Source organism: Callithrix jacchus, chromosome 17 (assembly GCF_049354715.1).
Source record: "Callithrix jacchus isolate 240 chromosome 17, calJac240_pri, whole genome shotgun sequence".
NCBI classification, from domain to species: domain Eukaryota; kingdom Metazoa; phylum Chordata; class Mammalia; order Primates; family Cebidae; genus Callithrix; species Callithrix jacchus.
Window position 1 is genome coordinate 54,293,114 of NC_133518.1, and position 22,101 is coordinate 54,315,214.

Consider the following 22,101-nt stretch of genomic DNA (forward strand, 5'->3'; position numbering starts at 1 on the left):
ATTTACTGTTTTATTCATTCAAAACACAGCAAGTACCAAATTGTGCAAGACACAATGACTAGACACAGTTCCCGCCCTTGGAATGTCTTGTTCAGTGTCACAGGAAGAGTACTGGCCCTGGAGTCATCCAAGTTGGGTTTAAGTCCTTGTTTTACCACTTAGTAACCGTGTGACCTTGAGGAAGTTATTCATTCTTTGGGAGTCTAAGTTTTCTTACTTACAAAGTGGGCATGCAAAGCCGACTTTGATGGTTTGTTGTCGAATTAGAGCTATAGCTTTTGGAATTCCTGGCGCAGAATAAGGGCTCTTTTATCGACATATTCTTGGATAACTGTTGTATAAGGTAAAAGAGAAGAGTGGCTAACATAGGGTAGGGATGCCTGAAGGGATTTATAGACGGAAGAAATGAGAGGGAGAGGGTCCAAGTGAGATATCAAGGAAGGGTTCCTGGAAGATGTGGCATTGGAGCTGATACTTGAAAGCAGAGATTTCCTGTATCAAGATGGGAGGAGTGGGAGGTGAGGCTTAGGATGTTCTCCTTCTCTGGGGAATTCCCCTTTGTCCTTCTCAGAAACTGGGTCTAAGACCTCAGAGAAAGTAACAGAAAGGTCAGGGAGTCCTCAGTCCTAAGGTCTGGAGACTTGCAGAAGTAGCTGCATCACATTTCCCAACTTTCTCTATTCTGAGTCATATTCTTGCAGCTCTTCCTTTTTCAAATTTCATTTCACAAACCTTCAGAGACAAAAGTTTTGCCAGTTTTCACACCAAAAGCAGCTTACTTTTTTTAACCACATGGCATCAAACTTTTTCTAAAAAGGTTGACATAGGTAAACCACTCAGCTTTACTTTGTTTCATTATTGTAAAAACAAAAGTAGCTGGAGTAGGTGATTGCTGGGGTCCTGTCCCACTCAGCAGGCGTATGAATCTCTCTTTGAACCTAATGGTTCAGGCTCACCAATATCTTCTGCCTCTTCTCTGTGTTTCTCTCCTTCTGCCACTCTCTTTTCTGTGTGTCTTACCCTCTCTGCCTCTGTCTCTCTCTGTTTATAACTTTGTCTCATTCTCTGGCATTGTCTCTGTCTTTCCAAGCACTCACCATTGAATTTAAGTCGAATTTCCGGATGTATGCTCAACTACTTTTAACTGCTCTCCAGCCAAGAGCCCTGGTCTTTAGCCATGCCAGTAACTCACTGTGTGACCTAGGATAGTTCATTTCCCCTGTGGGTCTGGATTTTTCTGGATGTATAATGAAAGCCATTGGACCAGATGAGCTCTAAGCCCTTTCCAGCTTTGGCCTCTACCAGGGTCTGTGATGCCTGAGACATCAAGGGTTCCTGGACAGGGGTGGAGGAATTCCCCTCTTTCCACTTGGTGAGCAGTCTTTGCCCTCAAGTTCCCTCAGGTGCCTTTGCCTGGCACCAGCTCACCACAGCAGAGCTGCCTGCAAAATCTAATTCACAATACAAGTTTCCGGGGCCTTCCTGCAGCTGTCAGTAGGTGTCACAGTCACAATATTTTGTCTTAATTACAGCTCTGGGATTTATCAGCCAGGCTAGAGACCACTTCTGGAATATGGCATCCCTGGGAGCTGTTCCAGGTGCTCCTGTCCCTGCTGCTGCCATACATAGGCCTGTTCTCTGCCTATGGGGCCAAAGTGGAGTCTGCTTTGCATGGTTCTCCTGCTGTGTCTCCCACACTACTGCACAGAGAGCCTGTGGGGCTTAGATAACTCCCTTCCCAGGGACCCAGAGGCAAAGACATCTACTGTTTGGGGCAGTGCCAAGGGTCCCACCATCCCTAGAGCATTTCATGTCTTCTGTCCCATCCCAAAACCTTGGTGGGCAGAGAAATAGGTAGGAGGACCCAAGTTCTACCTTCCCACTGACAACGATTCTCTCCTCAGCCAAGCTTTGGTCAGGCTCCCCTGAGCCCTCTTGACTAGGCCTTGAACGTGAGCTTCCGTGTCCATCCTTGCAGAGTCCAGTTACAGCCAGAGTCTTGAAAAGTCAGCTTAGAGAGAATCACCCTCCCTTGAAAACTGATCATCCTGGTCTGCCTTCAGCAAGAATCTGTTAAGTTGGTTCAGCCAAAATCCCCCTACCCTGATGTCTTCTCTTCGTATTTTTAATCCACTGACCTACCCAACCTGCTTCTTGGTTATAAATCCCCATTTGTCCTTGTTGTAATGGAGCTAAGGCTGACTCTGCCTCCTATTAGGATAGTTTTTAAACCTATTGCAATAGTCTTGGATAAAATCTTCCTTACCTGGCTCATTGCAACCTCCACCTCCCGGGTTCAGTGTCAGAATAATTTCTTCTTTAATTTCACCTCCAGATCCAATGAAACCATTGGCTCTCCTGCTTACCCAGGAGAGTCTTGTAATAGACCAACCTCTTGGGAACAAAGAGTTTTCATGTCATCTGCTAACATGCACTAATTTTTTTTTTTTTTTTTTTTGAGATGCAGTTTTGCTCGTGTTGCCGAGGCTGGAGTACAATGACGTGATCTCGGATTATTGCAACCTCTGCCTCTGGGGTTTGAGCGATTCTCCTGTCCCAGCTTCCTGGGTTGCTGGGATTACAGGGACCTGCCACCACACTTGGCTAATTTTTTTGTATTCTTAGTAGAGATGGGGTTTCACCATGTTGGCTAGGCCGCTCTTGAACTCCTGACCTCAGGTGATCCACCCGCCTCAGCCTCCCAAGGTGTTAGGATTACAGACATGAGCCACCGTGCCCAGACTTTAATTTTTTTTTTTTCCCAAGTCTTGCTCTGTTGCCCAGGCTGGAGTGCAATGGCGTGATCTCCACTCACTGCAACCTCTGCCTTCTGGGTCCAAGCGATTCTCTTGCCTCAGCCTCCCAAGTAGCTGGGGTTTCAGGTATGTACCACCATGCCCGGCTAATTTTTTGTATTTTTAGTAGAGACAGGGTTTCACCATTTGGCCAGGCTGGTCTCCAACTCCTGACCTTGTGATCCACCCACCTCGGCCTCCCAAAGTGCTGGGATTACAGACATGAGCCACTGCTCCCAATCTATACATTTTTTTTCAAAGTCTCTCTCTGTCATTCAGATTGGAGTGCAGCAGCGCGATCCTGGCTAACTGCAACCTCCACTTCCTGGGTTCAAGGGATTCTAGTGCCTCAGCCTCTGGAGTAGCTGGAATTACAGGCACATGCCACCATGCCGGACTAAGTTTTTTATATTTTTAGTAGAGACAGGGTCTCACCATGGTCCTGAACTCCTGGCCTCCTGTGGTCTGTCCACTTCGGCCTCCCAAACTGCTGAGATTACAGGTGTGAGCCACCATGCCCGGCCTAACTTGCACTGATTAGTACAGGTTTCCTGGAATGCTGTGTTGAGAAGGACTCTGAGGAAAGGGGGCCATGACTTGTTAGCACCGTGTTCCCTGAGATGAAGGGAAGGAGTACTGCCTGTGCTGCATACTTGCAGACTCTTGTTTGGCAAAACCCACATCATGAAGCGACGATGACCCAGGCTCAGTATTTCCCAGGCATTATTGTATTTAACTCTCACAGCTGATTATCCCCATTTACAGAGAAAATTACTCTTGGAGAAGTCAAATCAATTGATCTGGACCACACAGCTAGTACAGAATTGGGGTTAGAGTTCCAAAGAAATCTTGTACACAGCCCTAGGAGGAGGTGCCCTTCTGCAGTCATCTGACCCTGCCCCTTGGGGACGGCTCACTGGTTCAACCACTTCCAACCTTCCTGCTTTCCTCACTGCTCTGGTCTAGTGGGGAAGTTTCCCAGGCTAGATGGCTGTCTCCACCACTAACCCCCAGCCACTGACTTCCCATCAGAGGACCTCCTCTGAGTTGGGTTGTGTGGAGAAGGCTAATATTCCCTCCAAAATGTGTGTTCCCTCTTCCCTAGGCCAGAGAGATCCTTGTGAAGTAGCTGCATTTCCCAGCCCCCTGCAGCATGGAGAGATGGGGCATGTCATTATTCTTGCCAATGGTTCTGCCTGGGTGCACAGACTCAATCCCTGGGGGAAGGTGGAGCTACGGGATGGAAAGGGCCTGCATCCCTGAATGCCAGAAGGGAGGTGCTCTGCCCCCGACCAGGGACACTGGACTGTCAGGTGAGCAAAAAAAAAAAATTTTGATTCCGATAAGCCACTAAAATGCTTACCTGTTATAGCAGATAGCATTGCCCTAACCCAGCAGTGAGGTGCCAACATGGGAGACATTCCATGATGTGCCCCACTAATCCTTCTTTGATCCCCACAACAACCCCACAAGGTATATATTAGTACTATCATCCTCGTTTTCAGATAAAGCTAAGGGAGATGCACCCGAGGTCACATGCAACCAGAAGGCAGTAGGCCAGTATTGAATCTGGATTCTGACTCCAGAAACTTCTGGAGATTCAGTTACCAGCACACAGTGGAGACCTTCCTCCACCACCACCACCTACAGAGAATGAGCAGGAAACCTCAGAAGAAATAGTACCCAAAGAAGCCAGAGGTGTTGCCTTAGCCAGCTAAGGTTGGAGTCACTTATCAACACCCAGAATCACGTCTTTCTAATCAAACCCAATGACTGTTCATCTCTGGGTTTCTGTTTCTTGGTTGTAAACTCCCAAGAGTAAATAATCACTGATTATCCGAACTTACAGAGAGGGTTCAATCAGGTATGCTGGTGGTCATTGATCAAACATGGGTTTACCTTCCCTATTCAATTCTGCAAAGAGGGTGACAAATCAGCAACTCACTTGAAATCCATCAATAAAAAAGATGAATAGATAAACAGATATAAGATAGAGTAATTACAGCAAAATGACAGCCAGTGCAGAATCGATGCAGTGTGTGTATTCGTTTCCTAGGGCTGCTGTAACAAAGTACCACAGACTAAACCGCTTAAACAACAGAGACTTGTTTGTCATAGATCTGGAGGCTGGAAGGCCAAAACCAAGGTGTGGCAGGTTTGTTTTCTCCTGAGGCCTCTCTCCTCAGCTTGGGCATGGGCACCTACTTGCCATGTCCTCACATGGCCTTTCCTCTGCCCGTATCCCTCATGTCTCTTTATGTGTTCAGATTTCCTCTTAAGAACACCAGTCAAGTTGGATTAAAGCCCAATCTAATGGCCTTATCTTAACTTAATCACTTTTATAAAGACCTCATCTCCAAGTACAGTCACACTCTGGCTGGGCGTGGAGGCTCATGCCTGAAATCCCAGCACTTTGGTAGGCCAAGGCAGGCAGATCACTTGAGGTCAGGAGTGGGAGACCAGCCTGGCCAACATGTTGAAACCCTGTCTCTACTAAAAATACAAAAATTAGCCAGGTGTGATGGTAGGTGCCTATAATCCCGGCTATTTGGGTGGCTGAGGCAGGAGAATCACTTGAACCTGAGAAGTGAAGGTTGCAGTAAGCTGAGATCGTGCCACTGCACTCTAGCCTGGGCAACAGAGCGAGACTCCGTCTCAAAAAACAAAAACAAATACAGTCACATTCTAAAGTACTGGGTATTATTGGGGCTTCAACATGAATTTGGGGGAGACACAATTCAGCCCCAAACAGTGGACATATTGCTATTCCTTGAACAATTATCTTTACTTTTTCTGAATGTTTGAAATTGTTGGTAATTTTAAGAAGAATAAGATTTAAAAGTTTAGGTAGGCAACACAGAACCAGAAGATATGTTCACAAGGATTAGGGATGGGAGTAGTTCTGCCCAACTCCCTTGTTGGACCCTGGAGCTGCCGTACAGAGCTAAGGCACCAGCATTGCCTGGAGGTACCTGAAGCCACTCACTGAGAGGCCTTGAGCAGGTCACTGAATCACTGCAAATGACATGAGAAGGATATTCTCTTCTGCCTCCCATCCCTAACCCACAGTGACATCCTGAGGAGGAAACGTTTGCCCTCACTACAAGGATGAAATAAAATCAGTCATCTCACATCCGTCATTATTTTATATAAGTCATATATCAAAAGTGCCTCCTTTGCACACATAGAGACGAGGAAACAAATCCATCCCTCCTTCCCCTGACAAGGGAATTATTTTGGACCTTATCTAAAGAAAGGCATCTGCTTTTTGAGTTCAAGTTCTAATTTGACCAAATGGCATGTGGTAAGTAGAAAGGAAGGAGGAGACAATGCTATTAGGAGCCAAGGGAACATAAAGAAACCTCCCGATGGTTGGCTGGGCTTTGGCTCTGAATTTGATTACAGCGGCCAACATAAATCAGCCAGTGCTATTAAATCTTCTGCTAGAGCTTGACAGGGGAGGACAAGTTTGTAGAATTATTTGGGAGAACTGGCCATAGGTCAGAGACAAAGCCCTCCAGCTGCATCGGGCCCAAAGGGTGGGTTATTTTCAACACCTGCTGACAACTGTGACTGTGACTGTGACTGGAAAGACCCTGTGTTTCCAGCTGCTGCGTCTCCATGCCTTCATTTTTCCATGGTGACAGTTTAGCTCTATGGGCACTTGTAATTCAAAACCACCTGGCTCAATTATTCCTTTCCCCAGATCCACCCCTGCACCCTCCACCCCACCTCTAGGATCTATTGTCCAAGGGTCCACAACAGGTGGGGAGGAGGGAGGTTGGCTTCTTGGGAGCCCCATGGCTGCCCACTGGTACAGACTGGCATCTCTAACCATTGGTCTCAAAGTCACTCAAACCCTTGGATTCCAGAAATTGGGGAACCCAGGGCTGATCCCTTTGGACTCAGTTGAGCACTAGCACTTATCAGCTGAGCAAGTTGGCAGGATGAACCTTAGGCTTTTTGTAGCACAATACTCCCATGACTCCTAATCTGGAAACTCTCTGAGATCTCACTTTTCCTTGCTGCTTTGGATCTAAGAGACTTTTAAAGACAGAAAAATTCCATCTTGTGCTCCAGATGAAAGGTGGCACTTTATATGTACAGATTGTGTTTTGTTTAATTGTTTAGAATAGGTAATACACACATGTGATTCAAAGTTCAAAACATATAAACAAGTATACATTGTAATTCTCTCTCCCACCCCTCTCCCTCAGCTACCCAGTTTGAATTATTTATTATCAATCATTACTTAGTTTTCTATGTATACTTCTGGGAATATTTTATGCATATAAAAGCAAAGAGGTAGGTATAATATTTCCCCCTCTCACTCATTATACATATGGTACTCCCTCTTGGCTTCTTCACAGTATTTCTGTTTAAGAGACAACATCTCGGCCAGGCGCAGTGGCTCACGCCTGTAATCCCAGCACTGTAGGAGGCCGAGGAAGCAGATCATCTGAGGTCAGGAGTTAAGAGACCATCCTGGCCAACATGGTGAAACCCCATCTCTACTAAAATACAAAAATTAGCTGGGTGTGACAGCATGTGCTTGTAGTCCCACCTACTCAGGAGGCTGAGGCAGGAGAATCATTTGAACCCAGGAGGGAGAGGTTGTAGCGAGCCCAGATCATGCCACTGCACTCCAGCCTGGTGACAAAGCTAGACTCCATCTAAAAAAAAAAAAGAGAGAGAGAGAGAGAGAGACAGCACCTCATTATGCTGCCCAAGCTGGAGTACAGGTATAATCCCATTAATGATCAGCACAGGAGTTTTGACCTGCTCTGTTTCTAACCTGAGCAGGTTCACCCCCTCCTGGAGCAGTGGGACACTCCACTCCTGAAAGGTCACTGTAGTGATGCCAAACTTGGTGTGAATATCCCATCATCATACTACACTATAGCCCAGAACTTCTAGATTCAAGCAATCCTCCTGCCTCAGTCTCCTGAGTAGCTGGGACTACAAGCACACACCAGTGCATCAGGCTCTTCAGAGTATGTTTAAGAAATTATTCTGTAACCACATAAAATGCATCCACATTGTTTTCTTTTCTTTTTTTTTTTTTTTCCTCTTAGAGTTAGGATCTCACTATGTTGCCTAGGCTGGTCTCATATTCCTGGTCTCAAGTGACCCTCCTACCTTGCCCTTCCAAATTGCTAGGATTACAGGTGTGAGCCACCATGCCCAGCCCACATTCTTATCTATGGCTGCATAATATCCCTTCCTTTGGAAGAACCAAAATTTATTCACTCTGCCCCCTACTGATGTGCATTTGGATGATTTACAAACATTTGCTGATGCAAACAATGGAACTAAATAATCTTCCACATGCATCTTTGTGTATGTTGGTAAAAATATCCATGAAATAAATTCCTAGAAATAAAAATACTGGGTCAAAAAGTATGGACACTTGTAATTTTTACACATACTGCCTAATTCCTCTCCAGAAAGCACCCATCAATTCAGGTCCCCTCCTAGGAGCAGTGGATGAGAGCACCTGTTTCCACACAACGTCACCAACAGTCTGATGTTCGACCTCTTGAATTTTGCCTATTTGTTAGGTGAAAAGTGGATCTCACTCTGTTGCCCAGGCTGGAGTGTGGTGGTACAATCACAGTTCACTGCAGCCTTGACCTCCCAGGTTTAAGCAATCCTCCACCTCAGCCTCCCAAGTAGCTGGGACTACAGGTGTGTGCCACCATGCCCAGGTAATTTTTTATAATTTTTAGTAAGATGGGGTTTTGCCATGTTAGCCAGCAGGTCTCAAACATTTGGGCTCAAGTGATCTGCTAGCCCCTAAAGTGCTGGGATTACAGGCGTGAGCCACTGCACCCAGCCTTTGGCATGGTTTTAATTTGCATTTCTCATATAGCGAGTGAGACTGAGAATATTTTCAAACATTTTGATGCCATGTATACTTTTTAAATTTTTTTCATTGGGTTGTCATATTCTCTCTTACACTTTTTTTTCTTATATATAGGAAAGAAACACTTTATTATATGACTTGCAAATATTTTCCCTCATTTTTTTAGACCTTCTGACTTTGTTTTTGTCACACACAATTTTTTTATGTAGCAGAATTTAATGTATAATCATTTCATTTATGGTTTCTGGGTTTTTCCACACACTAAAGTTACCCCCCAAGAAATCTCCCAAGGTTTCTTCTAGTAATTTTATAGTTTCATATTTCGAATTTAATTCTTAATTCGTTTGTAACTCATTCTGGTGTTTTCCAGAAGACATCTTACCTGTGGTCTAAAGCAGAACACAAAAACAGTCTTTCAACTACCTTAGGTAGCCTGCCAACACCAACTATCACAACTCTCAACATGTATGTATTAAGCACTTACTATGTGCTCAGCATTGGCCTACAATGGCCGGAATGTTGCCTTCATTTGGGACATTACTTATCTGAGATAAGTAAACTGAAGCTCAAAGAAGTGCCCAGGTAAATGGCAGAGTCTGACTTGAACATAGGTGGGTTGCCTTCTTGATTGCTTCACTCTTACACAAACTCCAACCACATGTATAATGAGTAGCCAAGTATATTGTAGGAGGTACAATAAATACCGGTCATTTGATTTAGGGGAAGTATCTCAAATGCTATGTATCTTAAGTAATGGTCATAATGAATCTAGAGACTGAAAGACAGGCTTGACGAATGAATAATTCATCAAATAATTCCACAAAGCCCCCATCAATTCACATTCCCTCCTAGGAGCAGTGGATGAGAATGTGTTTCCACACACCTTAACTAACAGTCTGATGTTATACCTTTTGAATTCTGCCCATTCGATAGATGAAAAATGGCCAAATTTTCAGTCTCATTCATTATATGAGAAATGAAAATTAAAACCACACTGCCAGCTAGGTGTAGTGGATTGTATTTTATTATGTCCCCCTTTTCCAGGTGAGGAAAACTGATGCTATGACATCCAAGGTCCTGTGCAGCTGGGATTCCAAACCCAGACCTCTGGTTCCATTGCCTATGCACTGGGATGTCCCCAGCTCTGCCTCAGACTTTGGATGGAGCCTCTCAATTCTGAAACTGGAAACTTCAGCACCGAATAAGAGCGGATGGGATGAAAATGGAATGAAGCATCCCAGGAGGAGGCAATTCCAGTTCCTCTCCACCATTTGGAATAATGGTTACAACCAGAAATTGAGAGCCAACAGCATGACAGGTGCAGTCCAAAGCTCTGTATGTATTAGCTCATTTTATACCCATCATCATCTAAAATTGAGACTCTTACTATCCCCATTTTACAGATGTGGAAACTGAAATATGAAGAAATTAAACCGTGGCTGGGCATAGTGGCTCATGCCTATAATTCCAGCACTTTGGGAGGCCAAGACAGGTGAATCACTTGAGCCCAGGAGTTCAGGACCAGCCGGGGCAACATGGCAAAACCCCGTCTCTACAAACAATACAAAAATTGGCTGGGGATGGTGGCACGTGCCCGTAATCCCAGCTACTGGAGAGAAAGCTGAGGCAGAGACTGTAGTGATTGTGCCTCAGCACTCCAGCCTGGTGACAGAATGAAAAAGAAGGGAAGGAAAGAAAGAAGGAGAGAGGGAAGGAAGGAAGGAAGGAAGGAAGGAAGGAAGGAAGGAAGGAAGGAAGGAGTTAAACCAAAACCAAAGAAGATCACATGGTCAAGATTCCTCAGCTAATGGGTTAGAGACTCACTAAGCCAGAGTTGTCTGAATGGGAACTCCATGCCTTTTCCTCTCACATCATGGTTCTCAGTGCTAATGCTCAGAAGAGAAACATGCCAAGACCCCTTCTTTGTGTGGTGCTAATTCTATAAATTTCCAAAGAGCATGTTAGCCATAAAGTCAGGGAAAGACTAAGTCTAAAAGGATATTTAAAGTCTGGTCTATCCCTTAATTTTATGATGAGGAAACTGGGTCCTATAAGAGAGCAAATGGCTTGTGCAACACTATAAATGTGTTCTGATTTTACTTGAGCTCCTAAGCACTGCGCTGCAAGTGTGTCTAAAAACACAAGTAAAGAGGCAAATGGCCAACCCCCTGCCAACATGTCTCCATAAGACCTTCTACTGGACATGAACAAAATAACCTTGGTAGCTATGCCCAGGACAGCCGGCTCCTAAGCCTGTCTGGCCAACGCACTCTTACTCTCAGTTTGCCTTCTCCGAACTTCTCAAAGACACCCATAGAAAGAGGCAAGTGGTACAGAAGGATGAGGAGTAAGTGTGGGATGCCTGGGAGGGGAGGAACCTGCCCAACTCACATGGATGCTTCCTTCTTTTCTTTCCTCTCTATTTTCATGTGCAGCCCCCAGCTGGTTGGTGGTGCAAAGCCTATAGCAGCCATGAGGCCTCTCCTTCAGCTGTTACCAGCTCCCAAACACGCGCCTCATGACTGTGTTTATGCTGGTTGCCATGAGAGATAAGTGAGGGCTTGAATGGAGCTAACTGCTCCTGAGCTGGGAGATGGAAGAGGGCCAGGTGTATTTTTAAAGCATCTGGGAAAGCCGGTCACCACGAGAAGAGCCTCCTTCTCTGGGCAACATGTTCCTTCTTTAGGGGCTGGTTTACAAATGCAAAGTGGGTGGAAGTTGAGTCTCTTCTTTTTTGCCCTAACTCACTGGATATTTTAAGCAAAAAGGTCTTTGGGTTGTATTTGAAATTTTTGCCTTTTGATACAATTAATTATAGAAAAAAATTGTGACTTCTTGCCATGTGTAGAGACACCATGAGGTTCTAGAAAGAATGACAGAAAATATGTATATGTCACCATTGTATGCCAGGCACTATTGAAAGTACTTTATGTTCACAATTAGACCACTTAATCCTTACAATTTCTCTGGGAATGAAATCCTACTTTTAGAGCCATTTCATAGACGAGGAAGGTGAGGCACCAACAGGGTAAACTGCCAAGGTCACAAAGCTAAGGGAATACAGGATGTGAACCCCAGCAGTGTGGCACCAGAGGCCCTACTCCTAACCACTCTGCAATTCTGCCTTTGCCATGATTTGGGGTCAGAAGTACTGATGCGGAATGTTGACCCAGCCACTGGGTGACTGCACCTCTATGAATGTTCCTTTCCTCTTCGGTAAAATAGGGGTACTAATGGCTCCCTGTGACATTGTAGTGAAGATTAAAAATAGTATGTGTCAGGAGTCTGGTGACTAAGAAGTACTCAATGAAAGGTAACTTTAGGGTCTTACTGGCGGGTCCATGTGCCCGCTGGATCCCAACTTCTGCATCCCCACAGGGAAGGGCTGCTGAGCTGTAACTGTTACTGTCCAGAGGGGTGACGGAGGCAGGGAACTGAGTAACAGCCAGCAGGACACAGCTGGTCTCTCATACTGTCTACAGCAGACGACACTTCCCTGCCCATATTCAGCAATCCCACCCATTCATCCATCCTGTCCATGCTTTCAGCTTCCCACCACATGGTCTTGTGTCTATGCCAGAGCGCTTCTCCAACCCTGGGAAGGTGTTTGGGGTAAGCAGGAAGAAAAGAGTGGTGAAAATCCCCAGCAGTTGGTGGATAAATAAACCAGTCCCTGCCTGTCTCCCTAAGGCCCCCAGTCAAATTGAGCCCCAGTTGCTCCTAGCAGTAACCTGCTCCCGAACACACTCCATACTGACTGCCTTCTCTTCCCTGTCTCACTTCCCCACTGCCCTTCTGGGATCACCTTCCAAATGAACTACTTGTACCCAAATCCTTGTTTGGCTGTGCTTCTGAGAAGGAACCCAAATGAAGGCAGTACACATCCCTGTGCCTTTGATTCTGGTGTCACTTTGACAAAACACTCATGGGTCTGTTTACCTAGTGGAAAAACTAGGTAACCTGTGGCAGCCCCCGTGGATATCCAGATCCTGATTCCTGGAACCTGTAAATGTTACTTTATATGGAAAATGGGACACGGTAGATGTGATAAAATTAAGAAATTTAAAAAGAAGGGATTATCCTGGATTACTTGGGTGGAACCTAAATACAATCACAAGGTTCCTTATAAGAGACAGGCAGAGTACATCTGAAAAAGAATGAGGCAATTGACCACTGAAGCAAGACACTATGTTGCTTGCTTTGAAGGTGGAGAAAGGGGCCAGGAACCAAAGAATGAAAGAAATGCAGCTCTAGAGCCGGACAAGGCAGGAAACAGATGCTTCTCGAGAGCCTTCTAAGGGAGCTCGGCCTTAGCAACACCTTGATTCCTGCCCAGTGAAACTGGTTTCAGACTTCTGACCTCCAGAACCATAATCAATGTGTGCTGTTTTAAGCCAGTAAGTTTGTGATGATTTATGACAGTAGCCATAGGAAACTGATACAGGAACTCAGAGGTGAGCTAGAGCAGAGGCTCTTACAGGGTGCTCCACGGACCTGCAGTGTCACAGCTCCTGGGATCTTGTTAGAAATGCACTCTTAGGCCCCATCCTAGAACTACTAAATTCAAAACTCCCAAGGCGTGTCTCAGTGGTCTGCAGTTTAACAAGCTCTCCAGCTGATTTTGATGCTGGCCGTAGTTCAGCGATTAGCCCTGGTCAGACATTAGAATCACCTGGAGGACATTAAGCACTCCCGATGCCTGATCCAATACCCAGAGATTCTGATTTAATTGGTCTGCTCAGCTTGGACTCTGGACTTTCATAATGCACCCCAGGTGCATATTGTTTTGTCTAGCCAGGGCTGGGAACCAGTGCTGTAGTTTTAGACTCTGATCTAGAATGTTGACTTTCAAACTGAGCTGTGCGGAGCTTTGGGATTCTAGATAGATGCTGAAGAAGGGGAAGGCAGAGGCCATGCCAGCAGGGCTCCTGGTCCCAGAGACCAAAGAGTCACATGCCCAGAGGGGGGTCAGAGAGGTAGATGTAGTAAAAGGGATGGACCAGGGTTAAGAGCAGACTTGGTGAGCTAGAGCAGCTCCACTCCAAATAGTGATAGCCATGCCAGAATGTGAGTCCAGGACTGCCAGCCTGTCCTGCATTTCAAGATGTTTGCTGCTTTATTTATTTATTGCTAAAGAGACAGCAGAAACACTTTTTTTTTTTAATGTTAAAGCATTCCATTTTTAAATGTTAGCAACTAAGGCAATTTTTAGAAATCACCACCATCTACCCACCCAACCGCCCTTTCGTACTATAAAGGCTAAGCATAAAGGCTGGATGTGGTCTTTGGGCAGCTGGTTCCCAAGCTCCATCTCTGCCGCATGTGTCTTTCATTCATCTCTCAGGACTGGCAGGCTGGCCTGGACAAGTTCTTCTCAGAGAGATGACAGGAACTCCGTATGAGTGAGGTATTTTGTCTGCCTGCTCACTGCTGCATCCCCAGGCATATAGTTGACACTCATGAAATGTTTGTTGAATTAATAAATCTGCATAGCAATTCTGTGAGACAGAGACTATTATATCCATTCTTCAGATGAGAAACTTGGGGCTCACTGCATGAAGTGAACACTCCACCATCACACAATTCATAACTAAGAGAGGTACAGTTGGCACCCAGGACCCCTCACAGTAGGGGCTACTGTGAAGAGCAAGACAACTGCAGCTGTGTCTTTGTAAAACAAGAGGCTTGTGGGATCATTGGTGCCAATCCATAGGAGAAATACAAGTGGTACTCATGACTGAACTGCATTTAAAGAAGATGAGACATGAGCTTATTTGGTGTCTCATTGAAGCCAGAGCAGCTCTTTGTTCACTCTGGAGCTGTGTTGTTTTTGTACGGATGTGGCAGTGGTGGCTGTGGACCTGAAGAAAGGAGATGTGGGTGTGGCAAACAGTAAGGTGGGGGGGGTTGGCCCAACTTATCAGAAGGGAAAGTCTTCCATCTCTCACACCCACCTCTCTCTTTGTCTGAATGGGACATGAGCCCTCTGCTGCATGCAGAGGCTTGGGATGGGGTGCCGCAGGAAGCCTGGGACCCCTTAGAGAGTTATTTAATTTAAGAACCACTCTGATGTTATTATCCATAGGAAATAAGGGGCGGTAAATCAGAGGAGATGGCTGGCAAGTGCATTACAGAGCATTAAAGAATAGCTGATCAGCATCAGACACAAATAAATGGTCCATAATCTAGTGCCGAGAACATGGATGGTTCCCAAGTGGTGACATGGCTGGCTTCCAGGCAGGGGAGCACGGGGCTGGACATTAGACCCTACAGGCCACAAAATGCCTGTCCTGGGTCACATCCCAGCAGGCAACAGGAGAAGATTCCAGCACCCAGACAGAAATCATAACCTTCCATCTGATCTCACTCTGTAGTAGGACTGGATTTGGGTGTTCTCACCAACCGGTTTCTGAGACCTGAACCCAAACACTACCTGGAGAGTCCCTGCCTTCCTGGAAAATTCTGTATTCCATGAGGGAAGCCACATATGTCTGTGGGGGCACTGATGGGTCGGCTCACAACGCCTAAAGAGAAAGCTTGTGAAGTGGTCCCCTGGCTCCCCACCCCAAAACACCCTGGTTGACACCATTTCACTAGAGCATTGTTTAGCTTAGATCCTTAACCTTCATTAAAATGCAAGAACCATAAAGGAGAGATAAATCAGTACCCTGGCAAGTCATGCACACTTTAGTATAAAGCAATATTCAATCTTTTGCTAGAGTTTTGGGCATTGATATCCTGAGGAAAAAGTAGGAGAGAATAGAAAATAAAGAATCCAGGCCAGGTGTGGTGGCTCACGGCTGTTATCTCAGCACTTTGGGAGGCCAAGGCCGGCGGATCACTTGAGGTCAGGAGTTTGAGACCTGCCTGGCCAACATGGCGAAACCTCATCTCTACTAAAAATATAAAAATCTGCCGGGCATGGTGGCGCATGCCTATAATCCTAGCTACTCAGGAGGCGGAGGTATGACAATCACTTGAACCTAGGAGCAGGTTGCAGTAAGCCAAGATTGCACCACTGTACTCCAGCCTGGGCAACAAAGCAAGTCCCTGTTGAAAGAAAAAAGAAAAGAAAAGAGAAAGAAAAAGGATCCAGAGGAGAGTTTCCAGAGGATAGGAGGGTAGCCTGCAGGACTTTAAAAGCCAATATCACTATTTATCCAGAACCATAAGCAGATTTGGTGTATATTGGTGAAAGCCTTGGACTTAGAGTAAAGAAGCAGGATTCCAGTCTCCAGCTCTCCCACGTTCCAGCTGCATGACTTTGGACAAGTCACTTAACCTTTCTTAGCTGCCATTTCCTCATCTGAAAGGGGAAGTGGTGCTGCCCCCATTCAGGAGTGCTGTGAGAACTACATAAATTAAACTGTGTGGAAGGCCTGCCCTCCTGTAAATGTTATTGTCTTTGTGTCTGTGCCTCCACATTCTGGAAATGGTACTGCTACTGAGCTACAAGTGTGGGTGGATACTGGAGCCAAGCCAATCCACAGACCCATAAGTGAGCCCTGCCAGGGCCAGCCAAACCCAGGCTGGATCAGCTGATCCTTAGTTTACCCACAGACACGTGAACTTCAACAATAAATGATTGTTGTTTTAATCCACCAAGTGTCACGGTGGTTTATTACCCACCAATGGTTAAGGAAATACACTAAATGTGGGGTTCTTGGCATTTTTAATAATTGCCATGTTCAACAGAAATCATTCTAAGATATAAATGGCATTTATCTACCTTCTTAAGCAAGATAAAGTGGGCACAATCCAGTCATCACTGGAGCTTCGTGCTCATCATAATGAAAACCAGTTAATATGCTGCAGTCAATGATGCCTTCAGGGTTTACAGACAGAGCAGAGGCTCTAGGAGTAGTTCTAGTCTACTTTTTATTTTTGTTTTTGTCTTTTTTTTTTTTTTTGAGATGGAGTTTTACTCTTGTTGTCCAGGCTGGAGTGCAATGGCACGATCTTGGCTCATTGCAACCTCCGCCTCTTGGGTTCAAGAGATTCTCCTGCCTCAGCCTCCTGAGCATCTGGGATTACAGGCATGCGCCACCACACCTGGTTAAATTTGTATTTTTAGTAGAGACAGGGTTTATCCATGTTGGTCAGGCTAGTCTTGAACTCCCGACCTCGGGTGATCTGCCTGCCTTGGCCTCCCAAAGTGCTGGGATTACAGGTGTGAGCCACCACACCCAGCCTACTATTCTTTTTGAAATCTCAGACCCATTTCCTAATTCTTTATTGTTTTTCTTGTAATCATTCTTATCATCTGACATTGCGTCCATCTTAAGCAGCAAATCCTCCCTCCCCAGTAATTCACCACATTTCAAGACACCTACTATCTATGTCTATTAGAGTGCTGTCCAAAATAAGAGTTAATAGGCTTAGACTAAGGGCCCGAGATAGTTTTGTGTGTATCAAATATTATGTGGTTTAGCATTGGCATTTCTATCCTCAGCTCTGGTCTCTGATGTTTTTATGCTCCCTCCTTGGTTCTCTCTCCTCTGGGACCCAGCAGTGAAGGTTGCCAGGTAATGAGCCTGAGATCCAGATAGCTGGTGCTAGGCAACTGCTAGAATACAGTCTTTCCTGAAGACAGTGAAGGAGTGGATTATCTATGAAGGTAAGCACTGGCCTACAGCCTCCTGAGAGCTCTTCCTCCAGCACAGCCCCTTTCCAGGGCATTTACCACATGCCACCTGTGTTTCAAAAGCAGGTGATCATGGAATCCCCCAGAGTAGAGGCTATATCCTACTTGTCTCTGTGTCCCCTGAAGCACACATTAGAGTGCCAGGCACACAGTAGGCACTCACTAAGTTATAATGCATAGAAGGAAAAGGTTTTCCTAGTTGCCCATCTTTTCTGTGCATACACAGCCTATCTTCAGAAGAATAAGAGTTTATAAGCTTCTGAATATGGAATATTTCACATCAAATTGTTGGAAAATATTTTCAAATGATTAAAGTTGTCTTTTCAAGGAACAGTTTCCATTTTTTTAAGGCTCAACTTTATTTCTGAACTGTGCTATCATAAAGCCATGGTGACTACATTAGGGGGACAAAGCCAAGTGACCACTGGAGAAAACATATCTTTGTGATACTGAGCTGGTTACCTTAGTGATTCCCCCTAGGTCTATTCCATTGTTTACCAAATGTCTAATGACCACATTCCCAGCCAGAAGCACCTGTGGATGTGCACACTGGTTGTTCTCCATCCCAACCCTCCCCTTTGCTCTCTGCTCTAAGTGTTCTGGTCCCTGACCTCCATGATCTGCCCTCTGGCTTCAAGTTGGGTTGGCCAATGAGAGGCACTGCCAATAGGTACTTGGATGGGAGGAGAGAGAAGTTGCTGTGTTTCTCCTTCACTTTCTTTCTGCTTTAGGTCCCTCCATGACCAATGCTCCTGCTTGATGGCCCCTCCTCCAAGGCTCCAAATCTCCCTGGGATCCATTTCCCTATTATTCCCTCTTGCCTTTTCAAGCACAGGGTGGTAAAGTCATCCTGTGATTGCTAATCTCTAGGTGCCTCGACGTTCCTTGTTGGTTCCCTTAACTTCACCCACACCTCTCAAAGTGATCATCCCTTCATTCAAGTCTTTTCATCTGAACCATCTGAGTTGCTTCTTTATCCTGCTGTTGCCGTGACTGATACAATATGCAAAAACCTTACCTAAGAGATATCTGTGCTGGCCAGGGTGCTCTCCAAATCAAAGAGTTCGAAAGAAAACCAGAGGTTTTTTTCGCTCTACTTTTCAGAACTCCTTAACCACTTTGGTGCTATTTAAATTAAGTAATACAAAATGATGGTAAATCCCAGTTTGTAGATGAGAAGTTTGTATTCATTCATTCATTCATCAAATATTTATTGAGTACTATGTGCCAGGCACTGTTCTGACCCTGGGAAAACAATAATGTACAAGAGAGACACATGCCCTGCCCACATGGTGCTTATAGTGTAAGGTCACTGTCTCTCAGAAGTCAGAGAGCTCATCAGAGGCAGGGCTGGAACCAGAAAACTGAGTTTCCTTAAGTCCTAACCTTCAGCAGATTCTCAAAGGAATCTATGACCCAAACATGATTAAAAACTGCCAAATTAAGCCAAATTAACTCTTAAGCTTCTCCCTTGAACAGGGCAATAATGACTACTCACTCCTAGAAGCTTGATGCTCTTAACTTGAATTTGGGGGAACATGTGGGCACACACCCATGGTGACACCACCACCCACCTTTCCTGTCTACCCTCCTCAATTCTCCACAAATCCGCCCCCACCTCCATTTCTCACACTTTTATAATTAGTCCCACACCAGTCTCTGAGTCACTCCCTCACAGCCCACAAACGTTGGCCATGCAACTTGTTGATGAGCTGTTTTTATCAATGGACAGCAGCTGGGACCTGGATTCAGAGATGTGCCCTCTCCAGGAGCCTGGCATTTCTGGCCCTCCCTGTGTTTCCAGCAAAGGCAGTGACAGAGAAATTTCTGTCTGGGTTGAAGTATTTATGCGATTCATGTTGGAGGGCATAACTAAAACTTTGCTGGGGAGAGCCAGGGGTCACCGAGGTGAATTGAGGGAGGCCGTGAGGGTCTGCCTGCCTTCTTCAAGCCCTCTGGAAGCATGAGTTTCCTCAGAAAGGTTTTAATAGGCCATACCAGTAACCCAATACTTCCCCTGCTCTGGGCCAGACAGGACAAGGGGCAACAGCCTGGTGACCTCAGAAAAGGTTGCTAGGCTGGCAGACACAGCCCCTTCCCCAAATCTCCCAGCCCTGTACCCGGCAGACACACTCAGCTGCAGACCTGTCTGTCACTGTGGAACCCCCTCCACTTCTCCCGGGAAAGCCCGCTTCTCTCAGGACCTCCAGCTGCCTTGTCTGAGGCTGAAGGGAAGTCGCATCCAGGAAGACAGGGCTGAAGAAAGGCAGAAACCTAGTCCTGAGGCTACAACTGCCCCGCTGCCCTCCCTTCCACCTGCATTTTCCCTTCGCGGGACTGCTGTGCCCATGGATGCTGCCTGGGTCTGGAGAGAGGCTTGTTTACTGCACAGCATCCCCTGTGAGGCAAGCCCCCTTTGAAGAGGTCAGAGATCCATTTATAGAAACATCTGAGATTCACTGCTCTATCACTTGCACTCCTGTCTCTTTTAAGCTCTCCCAAATTCCTGACCAAGAAGAAATCATGCAGCAAATGGGGAGAAGTAGGGAAGAAACCATTTTTCAAAGCGTCTCTGCTTTGAGCAGCCAGGTAGGAGCTGGTTGGAACAAGGACAGAAGGGGTTTCCGAGACAAGCTCGGGTGACAGGAAGCTGCGGGGTGGCCGTCTCCCTTCCAGCTTCCCTCCACCAAGAGTTGAATGGCAAAAATATCAGGACACATTGCAAAACAATCTTCCTTCCTCCCCCTGTCCCCTGACAGATGGAAGAGAGGAAAGTTGTGGCCATCGTTTACCTGCTGAGATTGGGAGGACGCTGTTGATGAAAGTCGGCTGAGACACCACAGAGCGGAAAAAAAGCTGAAGATAAATTCCCAAAGTCATTGGATTCAGGACAACCATGCTGGCCAGGGTCTGGCGAGTGTCAAGTTAGAAAGAAGGCTGCTGCGGAGCCTTGTTTATCCCTGCTTTTCTCTTCCTCACTGCTGCTGCATGCGTGTGTGTGTGTATGTGTGTGTGTGTGTGTGTGTGTGTGTGTGTGTCTTTCCCTCTTTCTCTTTCTCTCTCCCTCTCCCTCCTCCTCACCTCCCCCTCCCTCCCCCACCTCTCCTGTCCCCCATGCCTTTACCAAGAAAGAATGTCAACCATTTCCCATTAAACCATCTCCATACTACACAGAGTTATATTTATCTCAAGCACCATATCAAATGCCCACATTAAAATTAAGATGTCAAAATGTTCTTTTTTGGAGACTGAGGTAAGTGGCTAGCGAAGAGGTGATGAGAAGGCAGCCAAGTCTCAGATGTTCACTGGAAGCAGTCCTCAAGGGCAGAGAGATTCCTAATTGGTCATGCGTCACCATCTACCTGCTTGGAACTGAGCAGAAACAACTCTCCTGATTCAAACCAAATTTCATGGAGACAAACCCCTCTGCTGTCAACCTGTGACACTTTTACCCACTGTGTAACAAATGTAAAGTTGAATTTAATTTTTTTCTTTAATTATCCAATAAAAAGGAGGAGGGAAGTAGTTTATATTTCAAACAGCTTTCTCTGTGAAAAAGCGTTTCTCTCTTCAAAAGCTGCAACCTTTTGATTTAATGGAAAGCAAAGTAAATGAAAACAGTAAAAGGATAGAAAAGTGAATGATTTTTATCAAAAAAATTACAGCTGGGCACAGTAGCTCATGCCTGTAATCCCAGCATGTTGGGAGGCAGAGGCAGGCAGATTATGAGGTCAGGAGTTCAAGACCAGCCTGGCCAACATGGTAAAACCCTGTCTCTACTAAAGATACAAAAGAATTAGCTGGCGGGGTGGGGTGGTGGCGTGCGCCTGTAATCCCAGCTACTTGGGAGGCTGAAGCAGGAGAATAGCTTGAACCTGGGAGGCAGAGACTGCAGTGAGCCAAAATTGCACCATTTGTTGTTCCAGCCTGGGCAACAGCGTGAGACTCCGTCTCAAAAAAAAAGCAAACAAAAAAATCATTAACTTAATCTTTGGCTAGACAAAATTCTCCAAATAAAAATTATCACACTCTTAATGCCTTTTATGAGTTTATAAAGCCAGTTGTAGAGATAATTAGATTACTAAAACAAAATAATAATTCACAGAATTGTTCATTTTGCTTTAATCTACATATTACATGCCCCATATGAGTTAACTCAGAAACTGGTAGTTACTGGATGCTGGGGTGGGCATCCTGCCCCCATGCTCATTTTGGGGAAGGTGGATTTGGGTCAGGGCATGGTATAAGGCGATACTTCACAGCTATAGCACCACACTTGGGCTTGACTCTCAGCTCTGAGTGGCAGTGGACAAACTGACCTCTCTAAGCCTCAGTTTTCTCATCCATAAAATGGAGACAATGTTCTCTTTACAGGTTTGTTGGAAAGTTAAGTGAGGTAGCGAGGATGAATCCTACACAGATTAGAACTTGCATATAGAGACAGCACAAAGGAGACCCAGGGAGCCATAGGAGCCATGGGAGCCTGGGTGCAAAGATGGCCTCCAAAAGTCCTCCTACCCCAGTATGAGCATGTGACTCTTCCCAGCAAAAAGCCGGGCTAGTTCCCCTCCCTTGAATCTGAGGTGGTGCTGTGACTGGCTTTAACCAATAGAATGGCTAATGGGATACTGTGGCATGTCCTAGGCTAGGTCTTAAAAGCCTGGCAGCTTCTGCTTTTGCCATTTCTTGAAAATTAGCTGCCACTTAAAAAAATATAGACTATTGAAGATGCCACATCATGCGGGAAGCAATCAGCCTCCAGCTGTTCCAACTATCCCAGATGCAGCATCAACAGA

General features: G+C 45.7%; 2 protein-coding genes across 41 annotated transcripts in view; both read right to left on the bottom strand.

The window, feature by feature from the left end:
* Positions 1 to 22,101, bottom strand: part of COLQ (collagen like tail subunit of asymmetric acetylcholinesterase) — a 93,921-nt gene that overhangs the window by 41,957 nt on the left and 29,863 nt on the right. For 6 of the 9 annotated variants that reach the window (XR_004735979.3, XM_035278385.3, XM_035278384.3 and 3 more), the window contains exon 1: positions 20,098 to 20,317. The exons of 1 other annotated variant lie outside the window; for it this stretch is intronic. Coding sequence is in view for 5 of the 8 variants with exons in the window: in XM_035278385.3 (XP_035134276.1) it covers positions 20,098 to 20,203 (106 nt within the window). In the remaining 3 variants the exon portion in view is untranslated. Of the gene's footprint in view, positions 1 to 7,359; positions 7,471 to 20,097; positions 20,318 to 22,101 lie in introns of those variants that run through there. 2 more of the 9 variants (XM_078354305.1, XM_078354308.1) reach the window with 2 other exon arrangements.
* Positions 7,329 to 22,101, bottom strand: part of HACL1 (2-hydroxyacyl-CoA lyase 1) — a 94,291-nt gene continuing 79,518 nt past the window's right edge. For all 32 annotated transcript variants that reach the window (XM_078354282.1, XM_054247116.2, XM_078354279.1 and 29 more), the window contains one exon: positions 7,329 to 7,468. In XM_078354282.1, coding sequence (XP_078210408.1) covers positions 7,364 to 7,468 — 105 coding nt within the window. In that variant the 3' untranslated portion in view covers positions 7,329 to 7,363. The remainder of the gene's footprint in view (positions 7,469 to 22,101) is intronic.